This window comes from Sitophilus oryzae, unplaced genomic scaffold, assembly GCF_002938485.1.
Source record: "Sitophilus oryzae breed Bouriz unplaced genomic scaffold, Soryzae_2.0 scaffold_808_pilon_pilon, whole genome shotgun sequence".
Classification (NCBI taxonomy): domain Eukaryota; kingdom Metazoa; phylum Arthropoda; class Insecta; order Coleoptera; family Curculionidae; genus Sitophilus; species Sitophilus oryzae.
Genome location: NW_022147426.1, coordinates 201,918 through 227,920, shown reverse-complemented (window position 1 = coordinate 227,920; position 26,003 = coordinate 201,918). Strand labels below are relative to the sequence as shown.

Genomic DNA, 26,003 nt, shown 5'->3' with positions numbered 1-26,003 from the left:
ACGTATACCTACACCATCTCCTGGGTTGCAAACGGTGCCTAGTTGCATCGTTTGCTTCCTGGCTTTTTGTGTTTTGGGACCGGTTTCATCGCTTCCTGATTCCTTACCGTACTGATGAAGCCTGAATGCAGTTACATGAGTGTACACTAGTGTAGGTGTGGTTGTGTGAGTGTGTGAGTGTATACTGGTGTATACGGTTACGAGTTGTTGAGGACTGAGCCGTTTAATCTCTTTCTTCTTTTTTATCCATTTCCCTCACTATTTCTTTCTTGTTTATAAATTTTTTTACCTCTTTTTTTTGGTACATTTTAGTCAGGTCTGAGAAGAGACATGTCAATAATCAGGCGATTGGAACAGCAGCACGCTAGGTTGGAGGAAAAGGCCAACAAAATGAGAAATGAACGGAGGACGTTCAAGGCTCATCCCAAAAGATTATCGTCCGATTCGGAGAGTACTCTATCAGTAATAATTACCCCACGATTAGTACCAACCGGTTCTTCAAGTGCTTCGAGGGTTGACACCAACAAACCGTCAGTTTATCAGGAAAGAAAGGTATTTAATAATCTCTATATTTTACACAACCCTGAATATTTACAATTGTTTTTGTAAAGTCTCTCAAATGAGAAAGGATATAAATGAGATTCGCAGTTGCTGTCTGTCATTTTTATTTGTTCTTGCTTTACTGGTTGGACAGATTTTATTTATACAGGATGAGTTTTAAATATGTGAAAATATTTTCAAGGCTACTATATTCTCTTTTCCATTTTTCAAATAAGTCCAAAATAACCGTTAAATAAATATTTAATACTATATTTAATTATTTGCACGAGAGAGGATAAAGGTACGCGCACACTGACCAGAGCCGCACGCGCCGCATCGACCGAAGGAAAATATTGTTTGAGTTACCTCAGATTACGTATACTATATGTATACAGATAAAAATCTTATCCCTAATTCGTGGTACGAAAATTGTTTTTTATGACGATGTGCAAACGAGTAAAATTTCCTGTGCGCAAAAATAAATTTGCGTAAAATAACAATAAACAGCTTAATAGAGAGATATCGCTAAACCGAATAGCGTGCATGGACGTTAATAAGGCCAGGTGTTATTTCCTTTACGTGAGGTGGTATTAACTCTCTTCATTTATAGTTATCGGATCGGAAAGAATTCTGTTCGCGTCGCGTCCGCTATTCAAACTTAACCTAACTTTGAATTTAAAACTTTGAAATTGTTTTGTTTACTAGGTATTTTAAAACTAAAGGGCTAAAGTTCTTATTTCCAGTGCTTTATTGTTCAACGTCGGCCAGTGGGTTTAGGGCAACAAGCAACAAATTCTCTTAGAAGGGCTAAGTCGTCATCTGCTGTAAACCTAAGCCTCTTTATAGGTTCTTTAATATTGGAAGAGGTGGACTCCATATTTAGGGCCATATTAATTTAATTAAAACTAATCCCAGCTACTAAAATATCAAATTGCCTAATAAAACTAAAGTAATAATTCAAAACAATTCAAACATAACCTAAAATAAAAGATCTCGCCGGCCGGCCTGGTTGTCAAAAGAAGTGTCTAGTCCTAGCCGTCAACTATTAAGCTTGACCAATCAGGTTGGTTAGCGTGGTTATTTGGAGTGTGTTAATTCATTTGTGTTTGTCAAAAACTCTAACGTGATTGGTCGGGCTTAACAGTTGCCTGCTAGGGCTAGACACAAGTGTTGTCAAATACCCGCACATGCCCATCATAGAGAAAGTTAATAGTTTAGAGAGTGGTAAATCGCGTGGTAAAATGTTGGGAGATTGCGCTTTTGGCGCCCTCTAGTTGGCTACAGGAACGAACTATGAAAAAGCGGGAGATTTAAATTATTATATTTTACTTATTATTTTTAAGGCAATTAAAACTAAGAGTGCCCTTAACCAAAAACAGTGAAATAAATGGAGATACCTACTCAAATTTTATATTATCATGATATTAAAGGATATAAATACAGCATTTATAATCCTTTTACACCTTTTTATTCAAAGTCACGCTAATATAAAATTTGACTATCTCCATTTATTTCACTATTTTGTTAAAGGGCACTCTTAATTTAATTTTCCTTTTTGTTTATGGGAAAACGATTAAATGGGAAGAATTGAATGGGAATGGAAAGAATGACCAATTATTGTATTTTGTATTAATTTATAATACCCCTATTCTACTAAATATCTAGCTACATTGTACTAGTTATATACATATTTACAGTTTTATGATGGCTATTATTTCTTTTCATCTTGCTATCAATTGATTCGCTCCAACTTGAGTACTATACCTCGAGATAGCTCCAGGAATTATTTATCTTTACAGGCCTAGAATATGACGATTCACAGTAAAATTTTTGGTTTTACTGCCTATTAGAAACAAACCTACCCTTCTACATCAAGGGACATACAATTATGCCTTGTTCTCGGCCATGATATTCCTGCCATTCTATATCCAACATCCAACTTAGCAGACCTTCTGGTTCACAACAGGGCCTAGACTGGCCGGATGATATTTTAACAGAATAGCCCTTGATATCTCTTTCACACTTTCATTTAATAATTAAATAGGAGGGCTGGATGGTATAATTTTCTAGAAAGAATAGCCTGTGAAATAAAAACTTCTGCATGGACATTACCTTTCTTACCTTTGTCTGCTATTTTTTAATAAAAACAACTGTTTAGTTTACACAAAAATAAAATTAACAATCAAAAATTTCTTAAAAGATGATCAAGCCTTGTACTACGCCGTGTGCCGGTTTTGAACAAACAACAAACAAAGAATGTTCGCGGTGCCAATGTCAATTTTCTAAACTACCCAAAATCTAAATTAAATTCGCCAATTTGGGGAGAAAAATGTCCCGATTCACCAAAAATTCCCCATATGATTATTTTAACAAAAAAAAAATAATTTTAATAATAATACAATATTTATTATATATGTTAGAGGGATTAAACTGTAAATTACCTCCTTGTTTTTTAATCCCTTCCCTAGTAGTCATTAAATAATTTGAGGTCACTAAATTTTCTTTCAACTGAAGCATTTGCAAAGGGAAGCAGATTATAATTTTTAAGTTGGGAAAGATATATCGTCCCGCTTCGTTTTTAAAGCTAAAAATTTTACGCCGTTTTCAATCAGCAATAAAATGTTGAAACCCTTATTTTCGCCGCCTATTGCTAATCCCCACAAAATTCCCAATCGGCTCCGGATTCCCCAAAATTTGGGGAATTCCCCACGAAATGGCAACGCTGGAGGTTAGCGTGTTCTTTCTGAATATGCTGAGACTAACGGACTAGTGTCGAAACACAGATAGCTAGATGGACGTATTTCGGCACTTGCGTCGATGCGCTACAGGAACATTTGCCTGCGCGTCGTATGTCTTCTGGCAGTCTTTTAATTTTTCTGTTTGTCTATGATGCCCATTTAAGCAATTTTTAAACGATATTTAGAAATAGCGCTTGGTGTAATTGATCCGCAAATTACGTCAGGCGGTAACGTTATTAGCGGGTGTTGCGTTAAAAATTGACTCGCGCATATCGTAACCATGATAAGGTACGCGTAAATACTGCATGACGCTATTCGGTTTTCCGATATCTCTCTAACAACTGTGCCGGTCAGGCGCTGTGCACAATTTTAGAGGCCATAAGTGGGCGTGCTATGTGCGCAAACTAGTCACCTAACTAGTGCCCGATTCCGAAAATTGGAACCACCAAAAACAATAAAGAAAAAACTAAGTTTATAATATGTGGTAATAGGCTCTTAAGAAGAGACACACTGTTTATACTTTTAAAGTTTTCTGTTATTTTATAGCAAAAGGCCCAGAGCATTCGCCAAAAGTTGCACGAAAGTTTGTGCATCCTTGACAAGAGCCCACTTCAAACGTCACCGGTGTCTGTCAGGAATAATTTTGACGTATCCAAGGAAATCATCAACGAGAGATTCAGAACTCTGCCGGTAGGCGGATACTACGACACGAGCAGCGGTGAATCGCTGGACTTTGAAGACTACAACAAACCTGGGAACAACAACAAAGAGAAAAATAACAAAGATTCGAGAAAGCCCGGACCAAAGATTCAGAATTTCTATAGCAAAAGTTTGACGTTGTTGGAGTTTGAGAAGAAATGTAAACTGGTGTTGGAGAAGAATATACAGTTTTTGACTGAAATTAGGTAATGCTATTAAAAAAATAGTGAAGTAAAACACTATTTTTAAGTTGATTTTTACTATTTTTTAGAACTACACTGGCTAAAGGTATAACTCCACCTGACGGGGAAGAGGACGAACAAAGGAGAAACGTAAGAATTAAGGAATTTTCCAACAGATTTTCTAGAAATTATCTATATCCGCTATCGAGACAGGTAAGTTTTTTCTATACAGGGTGTCTCAGAAATAAGTGCAAGTATTTTAACTGGTAGTATATAGTGATGTTAATATTTCAGAAATTTTTTGTTGCAGGAAATTTCTGAAACTTTCGGAAATTTATGAAATATTAGGAAATTTTACAATTTTACATATTTTTTGTCGATACAACAAAGGAATAAATTAGATAGACATTTGATACCAACATGTAAGTGGAAAAAAAACAATAAACATAATATTAGTTGTTATATTTTTAATAAACAATACATAACCCATAAAAGTCATAAACATAACCCATAACAAAAGTCATTTGGTAACATTTGTCTTTTGTGCATAAACCACGAACTATGACTATGAGTTTAAAAAAAAAAAGCACGAAATATAAATTTAAAAAACGTAAAACACAAATAACTGAATTATTCTATTCCGGAATATCAGGCGCTAAGCTGGACCCATCTTCATAGGGTATTATAGTAGTAGTAGTACTGTCTTTGTCAGTTTCTATTTCCAAATCAGATATATTTGATGTATCATCTGGTTCTGATTCTGAAGGATGGACCTCTACCTCCACGAGTTCTAGTGGTTCTGGAGGAATTTCATGTTGTTGAATATCATGCTCCCTATCCACTTTTTCTTTTTGTAGTAATAATTTATTGTTATGAGCTACGAACATTATTTTACCGGCTCTTTGTGCAGTCAAGCGATTCCTTTTTTTAGTATGGATAAAACTGTAAGTACTGAAACTTCTCTCTGTGGCTGCAAATTACGTTGGTAAAGACAGCAGAGCAACAGCTAAATATTTCAACTGAGTATTTTTACACATTGCTTGCCACAAACTTAGACAGTCTTCATTTTTAACTGACATCCAAACGTAGTCGAGAGCCCATAAACCCGATTTGGCGCAATAATTTGTTACATCTGTAAAAATGGCGTATTATTGACAAACTGAGGATGATTGTTGTTGATATTGTTGATAAATTCCATAGCGGCTATGTGTTCTTCATTGTTAAGGTGCTCTCCCAGGAAACAGGGGTCCAAGAGATTCGCGGCAAAATGCATTGGTTCTGATTAGAGCCATAGGTTTTTTATTTTGTAAGGCGGAGAAGCATTCTTTTCTTCTGACTTAAGAATCGGCATACTTGATACACTTTCGTTAAATTTTTGCTCAATGTCTTGAATTTTGAAAGAAATTTCTTGCAAAATTCGGATTTTTGCGAATATTCGCGATTTTGGGACCGAATATTTCGGAAATGTCTGAAATTTCCTGCAAAATTCGAATGGAAATATTCGCTACCAACATCACTAGTAGTATAGTTCAACCCCAGAAACACGCCTATGAGTTTTTTTTTAAAAATTGAAAATTCGAAATTTTTTGGAATTTTTTTAAATTTTAGTTAAAAAACATAAGTTTCTTGATAATATAGCAACGTAGGTATTAGATTAAATTTACAAGAAAGAAAATCCAGAAAAGATCCAGTGCTTCTCAAAATTTTTTTTTGGAAATTTTCAAAGTAAAATAACTCCGTTATTTTGGACTTATTTGAAAAACGACAAAGAGAAAATATGTTTCTTTTATGGAGATCTACCACCCTTTAAAATACTTGCACTTATTTCTAGGGCACCCTGTATATTTCCGGAAAAAAATAGTGATATCTTTTTAAAGTTCCTGTATATTTGTGAAATAGAATACATAGGACTCTTTGCTGCAACCCAATACCATACAAGACGATCGAAAATAAATCGACGTCACAGACGGCAGGGGAATGACAATCGATAATAATTTTGGCGAGGTCAAGAGAGAGTGTTAATTTTTGACAAGTTTAATGTCATTTTTTAATAAATGACGTTCCTAGGGCTCGAACTCGCTAAAATTATCATTGATTATCATTCCCCAGCCATCTTTGACGTCGATTTTTCGATCATAAGCGAATAATTAATATACACTTCCCCCAATAAATTAACGCAACACAAAAAAATAACCAAAAGTTTAAGTTAAGTTTTTGTCAAAACCACTTATCCGATTTGGACGATTTTTTTTTGAATGATAGGTTATTCTTTCCACAATGTTGCTATACTAACTGTATTTTGATAGGAACCCTTTTTATACTAATACCGGGTGTAGCAATTATAACGTGTTTTTTAATAAAATTTGTGACACTCTGTAGAGTTGATCAGTTACATATCAAGTTAAAATTGAAATCACATTTTAGCCTTATCTTTTTTTTACATTTTGTTTTTTTATTTACTCCATTATCTTCCTTATTACACGAGAAACAACATTTTATAGGATGACATGATTTAACATTGGTTTTAATTAACATTTTTCCATTTTACTCACTAAAGTAAGTAGCAGGCTATGGAAAAACACGGATTACCAGTAAATGTCAAATAGAGATGCTTGTTGTTAGTGTCAGTCGTTTTCGTCCTTTTATTTTATCAAAAATATGCAACTTGCACGTGAAACAAGAAATCTTACTGGCGAAGAATGTGCTCAAGCATTAATATTGTCTGAGGAAGGTTGGAGCTACCGAAGAATTGGTGAACGATTTAATGTAACTCACTCAACCATTTCACGAGTTATACAACGGTATAGAGATACTGGGAGTAATTGTCGCAGGCCGGGACAAGGCAGGAATCGAAGAACCAATCCGATTCAGGAACGTTTTTTAAAACTCTCAACATTAAGACAACGTTTCGTAACAGCTCGGACCCTTCAAACTCAGCTCAGAGATACTAATGGTCTACAAGTTTCAGGGGCGTAGATAGGTGTATGCTATGGGGGTGGTACTCAAATTCAAATTCAAATTCAAATTTCTTTATTAGACTCCATTAAGTTTTACAGAATAATATTAGTATTAATAAATGTGTGTCTAAAGGGATCGCACCGCGATTAAAAAACTGATAGAATGGCACATAAAGTGCCAAGAGGAAAGACCCCAAATACAAAAATAGAAATAATTTAAATTATAGAAATAAACCAAAATTAAAAAAATTAAAATTATATAAAAAAAGGTGAAAATATAATTTTATCAGGGATGAGCGGAGATACAGCAGAGAGCATAATGAAACAGTGTAAAAATGCCGGAACAGCAACCAATGACGGGCATATCAGAAGAACAAGATCTCACAAATCAGTCGAAGAAATTATAATATTTACGAATTTAGTAAATGATTTTTTAATTTGTTTTTATAATCTGTAAAGGATTGAAATTTAAAGTTATTAGAAATATTATTCCACAAATGTGCGCCATGAAACTGAAAGATTTTTTACAGGAAATTAGCTGTTCGGTGTTGAGGAATTTTAAAATAATGCACTTGTCTAGTTGAATGATCATGGTCAACGTAGTGAAACAATGAGAACAAATAGGGAGGCTGCTCTGTAGTTAAAATTCGATAAATGAAATGTCATTAAATGAAATTGTCGTCTGTTAGTCATATGGATAAAATAGATAAATTTTTAAGATGTGGCGTTATATGATCTCTAAAAGGAATGTTAAAAAGAAAACCGTAGACAATGAATTTTGAAGTATTTGGATTTTCTTAGAGAATCTAGCGTTTATGGATGTACCATAAACAACATCGCCATAATCAAATAAAGATAAAATAAGTGTGTCACATAATTGATACTTATAGTCTTTGATGGTATATATTTCTTAAGAGACGAAAAAATTCTTCAACCGTATATAAGCAGCCGTACTATGATTAAGTCGCAAAAAAAATCACCGTCGGAATTTTTTGTCGAATTAAAACGACGGCGATTTTTTACTTCAAAAAAGATATAAAAACATAACACAAAAATTAAAATATAGATTTGTAAATAACATAAACAAAAATGAAACAACGACGTTAATTAGTTAATTTTCTATAAACTATAAATAAAAAAAAACTCTAAACTATCAAAAAAGCTATAAAAACTATAAACTATAAATAAAACTACAAAACAAAAATTAAGTTTTCTGGAAAAACCTATCAATAACAGCATCAACATTTTTTCAATATCTTTATGGATATTGATTAGAGTTAACCCCAATCAATCTGTTATGAATAAGAACATTTTTTGTGTGCTTTTTAATTAGGTCGAACATATTATAAACGATAAATCAACATAATTAAAAGCATACAAAGTGTTCTTATATGTCGGATATTAATTAAAAAAAATCCTTTCATAGTCAATGACTATTTCAATTCTCGTATCTCGTCAAGCGTCAGGGGGGTACTGTCCCCCAGTACCCCCCCCTTATCTACGCCCTTGACAAGTTTGCACAGAAACTAGCATCTCTATTTGACATTTACTGGTAATCCGTGTTTTTCCATAGCCTGCTACTTACTTTAGTGAGTAAAATGGAAAAATGTTAATTAAAACCAAAATTAAATCATGTCATCCTATAAAATGTTGTTTCTCGTGTAATAAGAAAGATAATGGAGTAAATAAAAAAACAAAATGTAAAAAAAAGTTCAGGCTAAAATGTGATCTCAATTTTAATTTGATACTGTAACTGACCAAATCTACAGGGTGTCACAAATTTTATTAAAAAAAAACACGTTATAATTGCTACACCCGGTATTAGTATAAAAAGGGTTCCTATCAAAATACAGTTAGTATAGCAACATTGTGGAAAGAATAACCTATTATCCAAAAAAAAAAATCGTCCAAATCGGATAAGTGGTTTTTTACAAAAACTTTTGGTTATTTTTTTGTGGTGCGTTAATTTATTGGGGAAGTGTATTTTTTGTAACTAATTTTGAAGGTAAAAGAACTGTCCCCGCCTGCACTCAATGAAATGCTGGCCAAGCAAAAAATTCTAACTTCCTACCAAATCGTCCTCAACGGTTTGCAAGCTTACCAGAGCCATCTAACCACTTCCGGCGGTGAAACCAGCTACAATCAACTGAAAATATTGATGGACAGCATTGTTGAACTGTGCGAAGTTCACAGGACATTGATTAAAGATGGCGATGTGGACTATGTAATGGAATTTGTTGATGTAAGTCACACAACTGTTTTTTTACTGACACTGTATTTATTATATCGTTGTGCGTTTTTTGAACGATATACAGGGTGGTCCGAACTGTATTCCGGAAACTTATTCTGTAGATATTCTTCGGCAGCATATTCTGCAGATAAAAATAAGTAAAAAAGTTCGTATAAATGTATGTCCTAAAATGGCTTAGTTTTAAGGGTGTAGAAGTTTCATTTTTATTTCGATTTTTTTCAAATTTCGCCAATATTTGGATGAAAATTGATGTCTGGGAGTTTTTTGACATGCGAAATTTGATTTTGATGTCAATTAAATACTTCTATTTGTAGGGGGCTTCACCCAGGGGGGTGACAGTGAAATAGGAAAATTGGAAACAGTCATTAGTGTCATTCCTGTCATTCTCCTCACGACAAGTATGGCCGCCTAGACAAGGGCAGCATTGTTTTTGTCTAACTATTGTCTAACTTCACAGTTTAGAATTGACAGATTTCAGTTTCAGAGACAACTTGAGATTTGTTCTAGAACAAAAAATTAGAAATATTCGACGCCATTTTAATTCACTCCGTTTAGTTTTGTTTTGGAAGTTCAATTGAATATTTCGGCTGAAATTTATAAGGTAATAAAGTATATAAAATATATATTACATGAAGAATCCTGGAGAAAACGGCGTTTCTGCAGTACTAGGTATGTCCCATGTATATGAAAAATAGGTAGTAAATAAACACTGTTTTTACATTTTTTAGATGCAAGAAAATGGTGTTATAATCTCTTTGATCGGCGATTTTTTTGAAAATGGAAACAATTTACTGCAAGGTAAGATTATTTTTAACTATAACCCACATTAATTATCTGCAGTATGTGTGGTTTATTAGGGAGTTTTCGTTGCTTACAAATTGCAATTCCGGTTAACGCTAATTGACAACTTTGACATTTCAATTTCGATTATCGTATATCGTAACCGCTAGCTGCCGATATTTTACGGACGTTAGCCAAAGCCGTTAACATCGCGGTACGCATGCGCACTAACGCAGTAGAAACACAACATTGAAAAATACAGATCTAACCTAACATCATTCTATTTTGTTTATGTTTTGATTATTTATTTTATCTGTGTTAAACTCGTTGGGAATTCTTAGTGCTTCAACTAATCGAGGAATGTCTTTTTTTTCAAAGCAGAAATTAGCTTTGCACTCTTGGTCAGATAATATTTCTAAGTTGAACTTCCCATAAAGTTCTGCTCGATATTCGATGTTGTTTTCAAACCCTTCCAACAGCATAGCTCTTCCAAATCCGATTCATCACTAGAGTCCAATAAAATTAAATTGTCCATCCTATATAGCGATACCCAATAAAGTCATATAAAGCACTTTCAAATCAAACAACAATACAAAAACCAAAAATCAAAACACTACGCTACGGGCTGTGCTTAGCTGTCAGTTTTCGGTTATCGTATCGTATATCGGCTCCGAACCGATGAACCGAAAGTCCGAAAACTGTTTTTTTATCTGTCAAAATAGCGGTTATAGTTACGTATCCGTTAACCGTACCGTTGAATTTTTTTAAAGCAACGAAAACTCCCTATTATCTATAATACAATAAATCTATAAGATACATATTAGGTGATAAATTTGTTCTTTATACTTAGGTATTTATCTTTATTTTAAAATGTAAAAGGGAGATTAGGTTTATTTCATATTTATTTTATTTTCAAGTTTTGTTAAATTTCCTAAATGCATCTTAGTGTAGACTTAGTATATTTATATTTTATATTCATATTTTTACATTGTTAGTTTTGGCACAGATTATACAGATTATAATCTTTGTTTTTTTCTTTATTGTTTTTCGTGGTTCCAATTTTCGGAATCGGGCACTAGTTAGGTGACTAGTTTGTGCACATAGCACGCCCACTTATGGCCTGTAAAATTGTGCACAGCGCCTGACCGGCACAGTTATTAGAGAGATATCGGAAAACCGAATAGCGTCATGCAGTATTTACGCGTACCTTATCATGGTTACGATATGCGCGAGTCAATTTTTAACGCAACACCCGCTAATAACGTTACCGCCAGACGTAATTTGCGGATCAATTACACCAAGCGCTCTTTCTAAATAATAACCTCTGATAACGTTTAAAAATTGCTTAAATGGGCATGTGCGGGTATTTGACAACCGGAGCCGGCCGGCGAGATCTTTTATTTTAGGTTATGTTTGAATTGTTTTGAATTATTGCTTTAGTTTTATTAGGTAATTTGATATTTAAGTAGCTGGGATTAGTTTAAATTAAATAAATATGACCCAAAATATGGATTCCACCTCTTCCAATACTAAAGAATCTATAAAGAGTCTTAGGTTTACAGCAGATTACGACTTAGCCCTTCTAAGAGAATTTGTTGCTTATTGCCCTAAACCCATTGGCAGGCGTTGAACAATAAAGCACTGGAAATAAGCACTTTAGCCCTTTAGTTTTAAAATAGTAAACAAAACAATTTCAAAGTTTTAAATTCAAAGTTAAGTTTAAATAGCGGACGCGACGCGATCAGAATTCTTTCCGATCCGATAACTATAAATGAAGAGAGTTAATACCACCTCACGTAAAGGAAATAACACCTGGCCTTAATAACGTCCATGCACGCTATTCGGTTTAGCGATATCTCTCTATTACGCTGTTTATTGTTATTTTACACATGGTCATAAAATGACATATTTTGCACATCGTCATAAAAAACACTTTTCGTACCACGAATTAGGGACAAGATTTTTATCTGTATGCTTATAGGATACCTAATCTGTAGTTTTGGTTTAAAAAATATGTTTTTCTGTTTTCAGGTTTTTGTGTAAGGCTCCCGTTTTCATGTTCCTGTGTCCGTTTTCTGTCCTTGAAGTCTGTTTATTTACAAATTACTGTAAGTCATGCTTATACCTTAACTAATTTACGTTAAAAGTGCATATAATTAACTAATTGATATTGAATCAATACAATCCTCTATATTTTTATATTTATTTAGTCACGTTGTTCCATATTTCAAATAAATATATGTGAATAAATTATTTTTTGGTTTTATTTATAATAAGAAAAAATACAAAATACATTTGAACTGAAAGAGGGCCCGCCATTGAATAAACGGAAACGGAAATGAAAATTAAGCCATCATGTCAATCTGTCAATTGGAAAATTAGTTCTCCAGACGACAACGAAGGCTTTCGGTGGCGTATCGTGTTTCCACGATTTAACACAGAGTTGACACTTCTTTCTAGTTAATTATTTTATGGCTTCACCTATATGTGTTTTAACTGTTTTGAAGAGTAATAACTTTTCGTCCGTACCTGTATAAAACTACTGAGTGAAAAAATATACATTTTCGTGATTTTTTACGTAAAAAAATTCTCTTGCTAAAAATCGCTAGGAGCAACCGTTCTCAAAATATTTAAAATGGAAATAAATAGTCAGTGCATGTCATTATTGACAAAAATAAACATGTTGAATAGATTGTTATTTGACTAAAATTATAAATTTGGGAACTTTTTATTTTTTTTTAATTAATCATAAATTTTTCTTCGAAAAAATGAAGTTAAAACAGTTTCTGTTGAACTTTTGGCACAAAAACATTTCAAATTTATGATTTCAGTCTAATAACTATTTAGTTAACATGTTTAATTTATGTCAATGATGACAGGTATTGATAATTTCGATTTCAAATATCTCGACAACCATAACTCGTAGCGATTTTTACCAAGAGACCTTTTTTACAACTAACAGAACAACAATCAAAGCTATATTTTGAAGTTTTAACGTCATCGTTATAGCCAAGTGACAAATTTTTAATTTTTCTAGAGCTTGAAAATTAATGCGGAAATGGCGATCCAAAATGTGGACGATTTGGGCACTAAGAGAGCTTGTTCGGTGACTGACAGCGTTTTGAAGTCCGAAGTGTCAAACGCCAGTCTGAACAAATACGCGGGCAATCAGAATAAAAAGCCAGGGTCAAAGAAGGACGTGAAAAATGTCAGAAAAAATCCGTCAGGTGGAGACAATAGATATTCGATGTACACTGCTACAGCGTCGTTCAGAAGAGACGCGTATTTTAGGAAAACTGTGGAGAATTTAGCCAAAAAGAAGTAAGTTTAAGACTTTATCATATCTTCGTGTGTTTTACTTATTTTATAATTAGGAGAACATTTTTAAAAACTTATTTCTGGTAACTTTTAGACACCGATATATTTAAATAAACTTTTTATTAAAAAAATAACACTGATAAAAAATGTTGTGATAGAAACTCGACAGCAGCTGACTTATTATGGTGCGTATAGACTTGAGCACGTACGAGGTGAGCGTGCGCGCACGGCATTCGTTCGCGCTCTCGACTCCGTTCAAATTAAAAACTTATTTTTCGACGAATGAAGTGAACCATTTGTGCGCGCACAGCAGAGTTGTGTTGGCGAAAATAATGGACGACTAAGAAATAGTCGAGGCTGCAGTCATTGTTATGCACAGCTTAATTATTAAACAGGAGAATAATCGAAAACATCTTCGCTGGTGGCAAACCCAAATTTTTAGAAATCGATATAATTTACTGCAACAATTTAGTGTCTGAGGGGGGCAATGATCAGTTCCAAAACTATACAAGAATAACCCGGCCCGACTTTGAATATTTACAAAATTTAATAACACCAAAAATTACGAACAAAAGATACAAATTTTAGAATAGCAATTTCATTAATATCGACATATTCAATATTAATTTTATTTACAAGATGTTGCCATGCGTTTTTTTTTATTTTTTAATAATGCAAAGAATGCTTAATATCCCATAATATAGGCAACTTTTCATATTCTTCAACTAATAATAACGAAGATTCATTGATCCACTCCATAATTTTAATAAAGAAAACGAAAAAAAATCAACACACGCACGCACGAACGCACACAAAGCAAATTGCCGGTGCAAACTGAGCGTTCGCGCATACATAAAATTCCTTTGAGCACGGACCAAAAACCGACACCAGACGGCTCAGGTTCGCGGCTGCTCGCGCACAGACAGATTCGGAGTGAGCGTGCGCGCACAGCCGTTTACACTTGAGCATTCGCGGAGAATCAGTGCGTGCGTGCTCAAGTCTAAACGCACCATTTTAGATATGTTTTCCGTTTACCTTTTTTTTCATGTGTGTAATAAGACGTGTTGAAACATAAAAATGTATTTATTATTTTTTTGTTGAACGTTAAAAATCTTTCGAATTGCTGAGTTTTTGACAGCAACATTGCTTTAAACTGAGGCATCATTAATTAAACACCGTTAATGTAAAAAAATAGATATAAAAAATAACAATAAATACTCCTACTATACCGGGTGCGTCTCAAAAGTGGCTCACCCCAATAACTTTTTTAATTTTTTCAGATATAAAAAAGAGATTTGGTATGTTAGTATAAGACATAAATTAGGATTGATTGACGTATTCAATTCATTTTGGTCACTTCCTGTTCCGCCGGAAATGACTACAAATTTTGATTTTTAAATGACACCCTCGGTATTTTTTTACTTTATTCCTTTGAATAAGAAGACTAAGGAAGGAGCATATCAAAAATCTTAGGTACACCCCGATGGGCCTCAAATATGGCCGACTTAAATTCCGGTTTATCAGTGTCGTTCTAATTTTATTTAAAAAATGTAAAACTATGATGTAGGGTAGACGTGGGGTAGACTCAATAATTTGTTGTTTTATTTTACGTTGTGAATAAATGTTGGTAGTTATTAAAATTATTATAAAAATATATAATTCTAATAAAAATAGATAAGTTATAATAAGTATTTATTAACACAAACATCCGATACGCTACTGAAGCAGGTAAGTCAAATTAACGTATCTAAATTCTTTGACATCTAATCTTTGACAAGTAATAAATAAAAGCTAAAATGCAAGAAAAATATATAATTTAGTTAATTTAAGTGAATTTCATAAATGATCGGTTTACTACACGTATGTATATTATATAGTCACTTACTAGCGAAAAGTTGTTCCATTATTTCACTCAATTTTTGCCGAGATCTACCGCACGCTACACAACCAACTATTTTAGAGTCTTTTTCGATAAATCGCGATAGTGTCACTGTTAATTTAAGTTCTGCCACAATTTCCATCTAGATTTACTACCTTTATACAACTATCAGTAGTAGAATAAATAATAAATGACATAAAATAAGCTCCGTAAAAAGTGGATCAATGATTCTTCATTATTATTAATTGAAGAATATGAAAAGTTGCCTATATTATGGGATGTTAAACATTCTTTGTATTTTAAAAAAATCAAAAAAAAAACGCATGGCAAGATCTTGTAAATAAAATTAATATTGAATATGTCGATATTAATGAAATTGCTATTCTAAAATTTGTATCTTTTGTTCGTAATCTTTGGTGTTATTAAATTTTGTAAATATTCAAAGTCGGGTCTGGTCATTCTTATAAAGTTTCTGAACTGATCATAGCCCTCCTCAGACACTAAGTTGTTGCAGTAAATTATATCGATTTCTAAAAATTCGTGTTTGCCACCCAGCGACGATGTTTTCGATTTTTCTCCTTTTTAATAATTAAGCTGTGCATAACAATGACTGCAGCCTCGACTATTTCTTGATCGTTCATTATTTTCGCCAACACAACTCTGCTGTGCGCGCACAAATGGATCACTTCATTTGTCGAAAAATAAGTTTTTAATTTGAACGGAGCGCGAACGAACGCCGTGCGTGCACGCTCAGCTCGTGCGAGCTCAAGTCTAAACGCACCATAATGTTTTTAGTGTCTTGTCCTGGCCAGTTACAAAATGCTCAAATCGTATTTTTAATCATATCTCAATTTTTTCAATTGGAACGAGGGTGGCTCATTAGCATATTTGGAAAAAGCAATTTTTTACGAATAATTTGATACCACACACTTGGTATTTCGAGTAGTCAAATTTTCGATACAAACTGCAAGGTATAATTTCAAATAAACCATATGCAAAAATGTCAAAATTGACATATGATATGTCATTCTATTCAGAACGTCATTTTCTATCGAATAAAGTAAAAAAATATCGAGGGTGCTATTTAAAAATCAAAAGTTGTAGTAATTTCCGGTGAAACAGGAAGTGACTAAAAACAAGTGAATACGTCACTCAATCCTAATTTATGTCATATACTAACATACCAAATATCGTTTTTTTAATTGAAAAAATAAAAAAGTTATAGGGGTGAGCCACTTTTGAAGCACACCCGGTATATTTTAACAATTTTTATTGTTCAAAGCTGCTAGGAACCTTTATATTGTCTTCTTTTTGGATAGAAATCCTTCAGCGCTTCAAGCGACGAAATTTTACTGTAAAATCCTTCAAGTCTGGCAACACTGACGTGTTTCTGTAATGTAAAATAACATTTTTCTTTTCAAGATTTAACGTGAAATCGAAGTACAAAACTGCCACCTACAAGCACAGGCCTCCTCTACAAAAAGAGCCTGATATTCTCACCTTTCCCCGGCTGAAACTTTTGGGGGCTAAAAAGTCGGGAGTTTTGAAGAGTACCCGTCTCAACTCGCCCTTAAATGAGGATGCTATCGAGACCATGGTGGAAAATGATGATGGGGAACCGGATAGTGCAGGAAACAAGGATAAAGAGGAGAAAAATCAGCTTCAGGTGAGTCTATAGTGTTCTATTTTAATTATTAAGTCCCAGGCTTAGCGTGTATAGTTGGTATAGTCTATAAAATGAATAACTTTGAATTTTGACCGTTATTTTTTACCAACATGGCAAATTTAAAATACCTCTGTCAATAAAGTTACTGATATTCTTTAAATTGAGTGACTGAACGAATCAGATAGGTAACTCTTTTTACTTTCGTGAAATAGAAAAGGAAAATTATAAAACAAGTCACCGTTCTGCCACTTCTTGCAAAAATCAACACGAAACGGCATAATTGTCAAAAGTCAAATGTCATCAGCTTTTGGCATTTCTAAATATCAAACCAATGCCGTCTCTAATAGAACAGCCTCGGAGCGAGATTTATGACGTCACGCTAGTTAGATACTACGGATTAATAAATATGTTGTAGAATACATGGAAAACATAATTATTCCTCGTATTTTTGGTTTGTATTTTAAAAATGATATAGTTTACATGAAATATACATAATATACAGTTAATAAATACAATATAGTATATACCTATTTATAGTAATAAATACTTTGGCAAATAAAACTATGAACCATACAAATGCAGCAAATGTTTTACAATATACAAATAATTAATAGGTACATAAGATAATGTGTAAAATATAAAATATATTTTAAATTTTGGGGTTTGAAAATCGATCTAATTTAACAAAAAACATTCAATATCTACTAATAGTGATATATTATTATTTGCATTCACAAAATTTATATGTATATTTTGAAAGCATCAATATTTGAAAAATTATATTTGCAAATAATACAATATCCTAGAAAAAAAGGCGTCAGCGATGGCTATGAAATAAAGATCGCTGTCATTTTATATGTAAAATTATTTTCTTGGGATATAGGTTCGGGAAAAACGCTGATTAAGTTTTCATTATTTCTTTTGGTTTAAAAAAAACGTTATAGCTAACGTTTATAGCCTTCATCAGTGTTGTGTCATATGAAAAAAATAGTGTCGAATATAATCCATAAAATTACATATACGAGGAATAATTATGTTTTCCATGTATTCTACAACATATTTATTAATCCGTAGTATCTAACTAGCGTGACGTCATAAAATTCGCTCCGTGGTTGTTCTATTAGAGACGGCTTTGCATCAGCATGGCCGCAAGTTGCTAACTTAATAAAATTAACATTAGGAAAGCCCGCGGGAACTGTCAAATTCAAAGTTATTCGTTTCACAGACTATATAAAGTGTATCTAATGCAATCAAAGTTTAGGCCTCCAGTTGATGACGTCACGAATAAGCTCTGCGGCCTTGTTATTATGGTGGTTACGGTACTAGACGATTCTAGAGAACTACAATATCTAGATCGGAGATTTTTAGCACATCATCGTTTCACAACGAGATCTGACGATTAAAAATATTTTCAATGTGGCAGCACTTCTGGAAATAGCGGAAGTTGACAGCAACTTTCTTATTTTAAATTGGTACCCCCATTTTTTATTACATACTTAAATTCCCTGTAAAATTTTACGAATTTTGATATCAAACACCCTATACCTAACGTGAACCGTTTTGGAGAAAAAAAAATATTTAAACTTTTTGGACGAAAAAAATTCCCTGTCAAAAAAAATTGTATAGCCTAAACGTCAAATTTAGTGATTACCATAGACATTGTGATGCGATGTAAAGAGAAGACATATGGCTATCTATTTCAAAAATTAAATTGTTTGAATGTCGTATAATATTTGAGCGATTACAAAATTATCATAAATTATTTTTTCTTTTAAAAGAAGGACTATACAAAATAATAATACAATATTAATAACACATTTATTATTATTAGTTACAATTTTATGAGTTTTATTAAAAAATATACAATGTTATAAGGGCATTTACAATGACAAATTTTAGAAATAAAAAATGCCGGATTTTTTTTTGAAAATATCACCGAAAATAAACTTGATGTTTGAGGAGTTTTTGTCACTTGATTTTTCCTTAACATTTGACGCAATGGGGTTTGCCAGTCTTGGCGTCTATCTTGTAGGATTGGTCCTTCATGATTGGTTTCTCGCATTTCTGTAAAATATAAAAAAACGGGAAAAACATGTATTAGTTTTGGTTGATTGACAAGGAAATTAGTAGTAATACATACCATATGTGTCAAAAAACAAGACACAATCATATTTTAGGCAACCAGCAGCTTTTTTGCACGAATAAAAGCTCAGCAGGCAGTTAAATTTTCTGAAATAATTATTGTTAGCAGCAAAATGCAAAAAATCATAGCGAGGCACATGCGAAATTCAATACTTGTAATATTCGTTTTTTGTTATATACAGGGTGTTTCCTAAATAACCTTCTAATAGTTTTACCAAAAAAAAAATCAAAGTAATTGGACACATAAAAAAGGTATAATTTGTAGAAATAAGGCAGATTGTAACTTTAGGAAACACACTGTATATAAAATGTATAAAAAATATTAAATTCAAAATATAAATCATTCTAATAATTGTTTTTCGTTATTTTTTCTAATTAATTAATGAAGTCAGACTATTTTTGAAAAATGATGTTGTAAAATCATTCAATTATTTACAAAAAAAATTCTAATATATATTTTTTAATCACCATCTATATAACTATTCTATTTCTATCAACAGACATCACAACATATATATTTCTCCCTGTAAACTTAATATACAGGGTGTTTATAACATACAAAAACACATACTTTTTTTTGATCAAAATAAATTTACAGAAAATCGTAAAAAAACACTCAAAAAAAAGAAGCGACTATATACAGGCGTAAAAAAACTTTCTGTGAAGTTACAAAGAAACAAAAATTTGATACTAAAAAAATTGGAGGAATATGAAGAAAGAAAAGTTTTTTTTTCTAAAATTCGTTTATTGTATATAGCTACAGTAAGCCCTTTATTCACAAATATAATATAATAATTATAATATATTTCTATAATACCGTAGAGATAAATATAATAAGCGTTTATAATATTATATTATGTAGCCTGGTGTAGGAAGCTGATTTTTGTAGCTTCGAAATTTTCCGGCAGTTTTTTGCGTTGACTAATTATTTTTCTTTCTTTTTCATTTAATTGAACCGCGTGACGGAAAAAAAATAAAAACACCGTCAGAGTAAGCGTCGAAATAACGCATGACTGCAGTGCCAATATAATCGAGAACCATTTAAAGGTAAGCAAGACATAGTAAAGCTAAAATTGAAACGTTGTTCTTTGCCTACTGTGACGTCGTTTTTATTCGATTATACGGTGAGGGACAATTGATTTTTCGTACCGGAAATTTAAAGCTATCAAAAAACCTACCGTATATATAAATTCTCTATATAAGAAATTCGAGTCAAATTAATAATAAATAAGTTTGGTTTGGTTATATCAAAAATAAAAAAGCTCTTATGTGTGTATGCACGTATGTGTCAATTAAATGTCAAATTAGCATTTGACGCATTGAGGCTTTCCACCGTCCACTTGAAAGGATTGCTCTTTGGTGATTGGCTTCTCGCATTTCTGCAAAAAAGAAAAAAACATCGAAAAATTCGAAATGTTTGGCCTCAAAAATGCCGTTGCCAATGGGAATGATTCTGTTGAGTATGTTGACGCGGATTTCTCATCCATGGTGAAGAATGTCTTTTTGTGGTTTATTTTATACCGTTACAAAGAAAAAAGTATATTAGGTATACAGGGTGTCCCAGGCTGAGCGTGAATTAGGCGTTTCTAAAGAACTAATATAGGACTTCCATTTGAAAAAAATGATCTATGATAATTTTGTAAACGCTTAATTCCATGACAGCTGCCGCCATTATTATATGACATTTGAACAAAATTTGATTTCTGAAATAGCTAGCCATGTCTTCTTTTTATGTCACAGTGACTGTGGTAATCACTAAATTTGACTTTTAGGCTATACACATATTTTTGACAGGCAGTTTTTTTCGTCCAAAAATTTTAAATATTTTTTTTTTTCAAAAACGGTTAGTGTTAGGTATAGAGCGTTTAACATCAAAATTCATAAAATTTTACAGAGAATTAAAGTACGTAATAAAAAATGGGGGCACCCATTTAAAATAAGAAAGTTGCTGTCAACTTCCGCTATTTCCGGAAGTGCCGCCATATTGAAAATATTTTTAGTCGATAGATCTCGTTGTGAAACAATGATGTGCAAAAAATCTCCGATCTAGATATTGTGGTTCTCTAGAAACTTCTAATGCACGCTCAGCCTGGGACATCCTGTATAAAAAAATTCTGTGTAGAGTTTATTTCAGTTCAAACAGTTCTAGTAAATATGTCTGACAGCTAGAATATGTCAAACAAACTGATAATAATACGTAAAAAATAACACAAAATAGTTGTTATAGTCTGTAAAACGAATAACTTTGAATTTGACAGTTCCCGCGGGCTTTTCTAGTGTTAATTTTATTAGGTTAGCAACTTGCGGCCATGCTGACGCAATGCCGTCTCTAATAGAACAGCCTAGGAACGAGATTTATGACGTCACACTAGTTAGATACTACAAATTAATAACTATGTTGTAGAATACATGGAAAACATAATTATTCCTCGATTTATTGGTTTGTATTTTAAAAATGATATAGTTTACATGAAATATACATAATATACAGTTAATAAATACAATATATATATATATATATATATATATATATATATATATATATATATATATATATATATATATATATATATATATATATATATATGAAATGAACAAAATTCTTACAGCTTTAGTGTATATTAATAAATAATATTTTCTTGCCTTTAGCTGTGTATTTTTTCTAATTTCGAAAAATCGAAAGTAGAGAAAAATTTAAAATAAAAAAATAAAAAGTAAAAAGAAAATTGTTTTGCTTGTCGTAAAGGGGGGAACCAAGCTCCCTTGGGGGAAATATATACCTATTTATATTAATAAATACTTTGGCAGATAAACTATGAACCATACAAATGCAGCAAATGTTTTACAATATGACTGAAATCGTACTCCATAATCAATGTAGATAGTTTTTGTGTTAAGTATAATAATTTAAAAAAATATGTGGTAATCTTTTGACAAGTTTATATTAGTTTATTAATTGCAGTAAACATTATAATATATAAATAAATTTTGTGAATGCAAATAATAATACATCACTATTAGTAGATATTGAATGTTTTTTGTTAAATTAGATCGATTTTCGAACCCCAAAATTTAAAATATATTTTACATTTTACCCATTATCTTATGTACCACCTATTCATTATTTGTATATTGTAAAACATTTGCTGCATTTGTATGGTTCATGTTTATTAGCCAAAGTATTTATTACAATAAATAGGTATATATTATATTGTATTTATGAACTGTATATTATGTATATTTCATGTAAACTATATCATCTTTAAAATACAAACCAAAAATACGAGGAATAATTATGTTTCCATGTATTCTCCAACATATTTATTAATCCGTATTATCTAACTAGCGTGACGTTATAAATCTCGCTCCGTGGCTGTTCTAATAGAGACGGCATTGGTCTAATATTTAGAAAAAAGCTTATGACATTTTACTTTTGTCAATTATGACATTTCGTGTTGATTTTTGCAAGAAGAGGAAGAATTGTCACTTGTTTTATTATTTTCCTTTTCTATTTCACGAAAGTAAAAAGAGTTACCTATCTGATTCGTTCAGGCTAGTTCAGGCACTCAATTTAAAGAATATCAGTAACTTTATTGACAGAGGTATTTTAAATTTGCCATGTTGGTAAAAAATAACGGTCAAAATTCAAAGTTATTCATTTTATAGACTATATTATAGTAAAAAGGTAAGGGTTAAAAACACAAAATTACAACAAAGAGTGGGCATAACAGAAATCGTTGGAGGGTACATTAAAAAAAACAGGGATTATTCAAATAAAATAGGTATTTTAAGAAAAGTCATTGTTATCTAGATAGAGGGTTTGTGTTTAGAATATCACTGGGAGGTGGTGAACAAGCTATGGCAAGTGGCAAGTTGAAGGTTGAAGTAATTTTATGTAAGATGTTGATATAATCCATGAAAAAAAAGCACAGGATCAGTGCCTGATCATAACCGTTAATAATATATAAAAAAACGTTTTTATTATTTGATTTATTTGACCATAGACAATACCGGGTGCGTCTCAAAAGCGGTTCACCTCTATAACTTTTTTATTTTTTCAGTTAAAAAAAACGAGATTTGGTATGTTAGTAAATCATAACCGTTAATAATATATAAAAAAACGTTTTTATTATTTGATTTATTTCACCATAGACAATACCGGGTGCGTCTCAAAAGCGGTTCACCTCTATAACTGTTTTATTTTTTCAGTTAAAAAAAACGAGATTTGGTATGTTAGTATATGACATAAATTAGTATCGATTGATGTATTCAATTGTTTTCGGCCACTTCCTGTTTCACCGGAAATGACTACAACTTTTGATTTTTAAATGGCACCCTCGGTATTTTTTTACTTTATTGGATAGAAAATAACACTCTGAATAGAATGGCATATCGTTTGTCAACTTTTGACATTTTCGTATATGGTTTATTTGAAATTATAACTTGCGGTTCGTAACGAAAATTTGACTCGAAATGCCAAGTGGGTGGTATCAAATTATTCGTAAAAAAATGCTTTTTCCAAATATGCTAATGAGCCACCCTCGTGCCATTTGAAAAAAATTAAATATGATTAAAAATACGATTTGAGCATTTTCTAACTGGCCAGGACAAGACACTAAAAACATTAGACGATCAAATATATTTTTCCAAGGCTCCTTGATTAAGAATTAGTGTTTTTAACATAGCCATGGCACTCTAGATTCTAGAAGCGAGAATGTCAAAAGTTGACATATAATATGTCATTCAATTTAAAATGTTATTTTCTATCGAATAAAGTAAAAAAAATATCGAGGGTGCCATTTAAAAATCAAAACAGAGGCATACACACTTTTTTAAAATTTTTCTGTTTACGTCTGGTTTGTTTATCTTGGCTATCTTCGTTTTATTTACTAAGATTTATCTATTTATATTACATATCAGGCACTGACTCTTAAGGCCTGTAAGTACAGTTCCTCAAAATTACTTCAACCATTTATGGGATTGATCAAAAAATGCATCACAATGATCTTACCGAACACCTAAAGCACATCTGATGCCATTTCGCGTCAAGAGCAATGACAGCCTTGTCGGCGATGGGTTTGGAGCAGCCCTTGCACCTGTCCGCGTGCTTTGACAGGTAGCACTTTTGACAGAAGGGGGCCCCTTTCACGTCCATGAACTGCGTGCCGATCAGCTTGGCCTTGCAACCGCCGCAAATGAAATGGTCTTCGTGCCAGTTGGCTCCCATGGCCTGGACGCATTTCTGTGGAAATTCGTGTTTGAGATTAGGACGCTTTCAAATTCGGGACATTCTATGCTATAGCTATGTAGCAACATAACATATAGGCTTGATGCATTTCAGTTGATTTCAATAAATTCCGACGGCAGCGCTTCAACGGCAAAAATCTGAAATTATCAGTAGTCGCCGTCAAGTCGCATTAAAATAATATTGAAATCGTGGTTTTGTCATAATAATTAAGAATTTTAGTTTTTTGCTAGTGCAGTTATTGATCGTATAAAACACTCAGGTACGAGGTTTGTGTGATGTTACGCTGTTTCGAGTAGTAAAAATTAAGTGAAAAGAATTCGAACTAGGCGTCGTGTTGTGGTTGTGACAGTTTCAAATATTAATAAAAATGTTATCGCGTAAAGTATATTATGTACCTTTAAAAAATTTCGTTATAGCCAAAATAGCCCCAAGTTTGATCCCACTAGCAAAACCGGTGATTAAAACTATTAGTCTAAGAGCTGAAGACATATTTAGAGAACATATTTTAGGCAAGCTAGAATAACTAAAAATGTATAGTTTATTAACTGGTGAACCGAGAATCCTAAGTCTGGCTGGGGGGTTGGGGGTATTTCGCTACTGCGCAACCCATAACATTTGCAAAAAAATAAATCCAAAAAACATTCTTTAGGCAACTTGAAATTTGTTTATTCTTAAATTTTAGCATCTATTTAACCTAGAAATAAGTGTGCCAGACTTTTTTTTCGGGTTTAAAGGGTAACCAGACCATTCCAAATATGTTTAAATATTATACCTGGAAAACATACTTTAGGCATTCTAAAATTTTTACAGCGTGTTTATTAGATGATATTAAAAAATATGTGTTAATTGCCAGACGAATTCAATGGGATTTAATACTTGCCAGACGCGAATAAAGATTTTAAATGAGCGCGACAAAAATGTCTTATGAGTATCTATAAGCGCGAGAAAGATAGTTTATTGAGACCCGTCGGCAGCTGATGCGGCTGACGTAACAATATTTTGGAGTATGTACTTCAAATTTTCATAAAAACTATTTTTTTTCGGTTTCATTTCAATTATTTGCAGGCTTTTAATTCAGAGATTATTTTGTTGGAATTAAGTTACCATGTACAAATATGTATTTATAATATAAATATTGACGTGCATAGTGTAAATAGTTTAGAATAATTACTGTAAATAAATATTTTAGTAACTACGAATTTCGCTACTAACTACTAAATCGCAATGGATAAAAAACATTTAAGTTGTGTAGTTTGTAAAAAAGTTACTATGCTGATGTATGCTTACTATACTGACAAAGTTATTGTTTTTGATGAAGACAGACTACAAGTTTCTTTTTATTTATTCAATATTAGTTAGTTTTTTTTAAGTTTTTACGACTCCAAAATGCTGTTACGTCAGCCGCATCGGCTGCCGACCGGGTCTCAATAAACTATCTTTCTCGCGCTTATAGATACTCATAAGACTTTCTTATCGCGCTCATTTAAAATCTTTATTCGCGTCTGGCAAGATAAAGGGTGCGGTTTGCACAAACCTGTCTCACTTTTTTGTCAAACGGAAGATGCCGTAAACAAAATTTTCATAGCCCTTTTCGTTTCCGAGC

The 26,003-nt window shown here is 32.4% G+C and overlaps 2 protein-coding genes across 9 annotated transcripts in view; one reads left to right on the top strand and one right to left on the bottom strand.

Moving 5' to 3' along the window:
* LOC115888714 overlaps positions 1–26,003 on the top strand; it is an 83,292-nt gene that overhangs the window by 384 nt on the left and 56,905 nt on the right. The window contains exons 2-7 of the mRNA XM_030908512.1: positions 313–552; positions 3,825–4,183; positions 4,249–4,372; positions 9,122–9,358; positions 13,185–13,468; positions 16,767–17,010. Of these exons, the coding sequence (XP_030764372.1) occupies positions 313–552; positions 3,825–4,183; positions 4,249–4,372; positions 9,122–9,358; positions 13,185–13,468; positions 16,767–17,010 (1,488 nt within the window). The remainder of the gene's footprint in view (positions 1–312; positions 553–3,824; positions 4,184–4,248; positions 4,373–9,121; positions 9,359–13,184; positions 13,469–16,766; positions 17,011–26,003) is intronic.
* LOC115888715 (transforming growth factor beta-1-induced transcript 1 protein-like) overlaps positions 18,987–26,003 on the bottom strand; it is a 60,861-nt gene continuing 53,844 nt past the window's right edge. For 7 of the 8 annotated variants that reach the window (XM_030908514.1, XM_030908521.1, XM_030908515.1 and 4 more), the window contains 2 exons: positions 24,164–24,394; positions 18,987–19,074 (listed from right to left, as the gene is read on the bottom strand). In XM_030908514.1, coding sequence (XP_030764374.1) covers positions 18,994–19,074; positions 24,164–24,394 — 312 coding nt within the window. In that variant the 3' untranslated portion in view covers positions 18,987–18,993. Of the gene's footprint in view, positions 19,075–20,013; positions 20,532–24,163; positions 24,395–26,003 lie in introns of those variants that run through there. The other variant, XM_030908516.1, reaches the window with a different exon arrangement.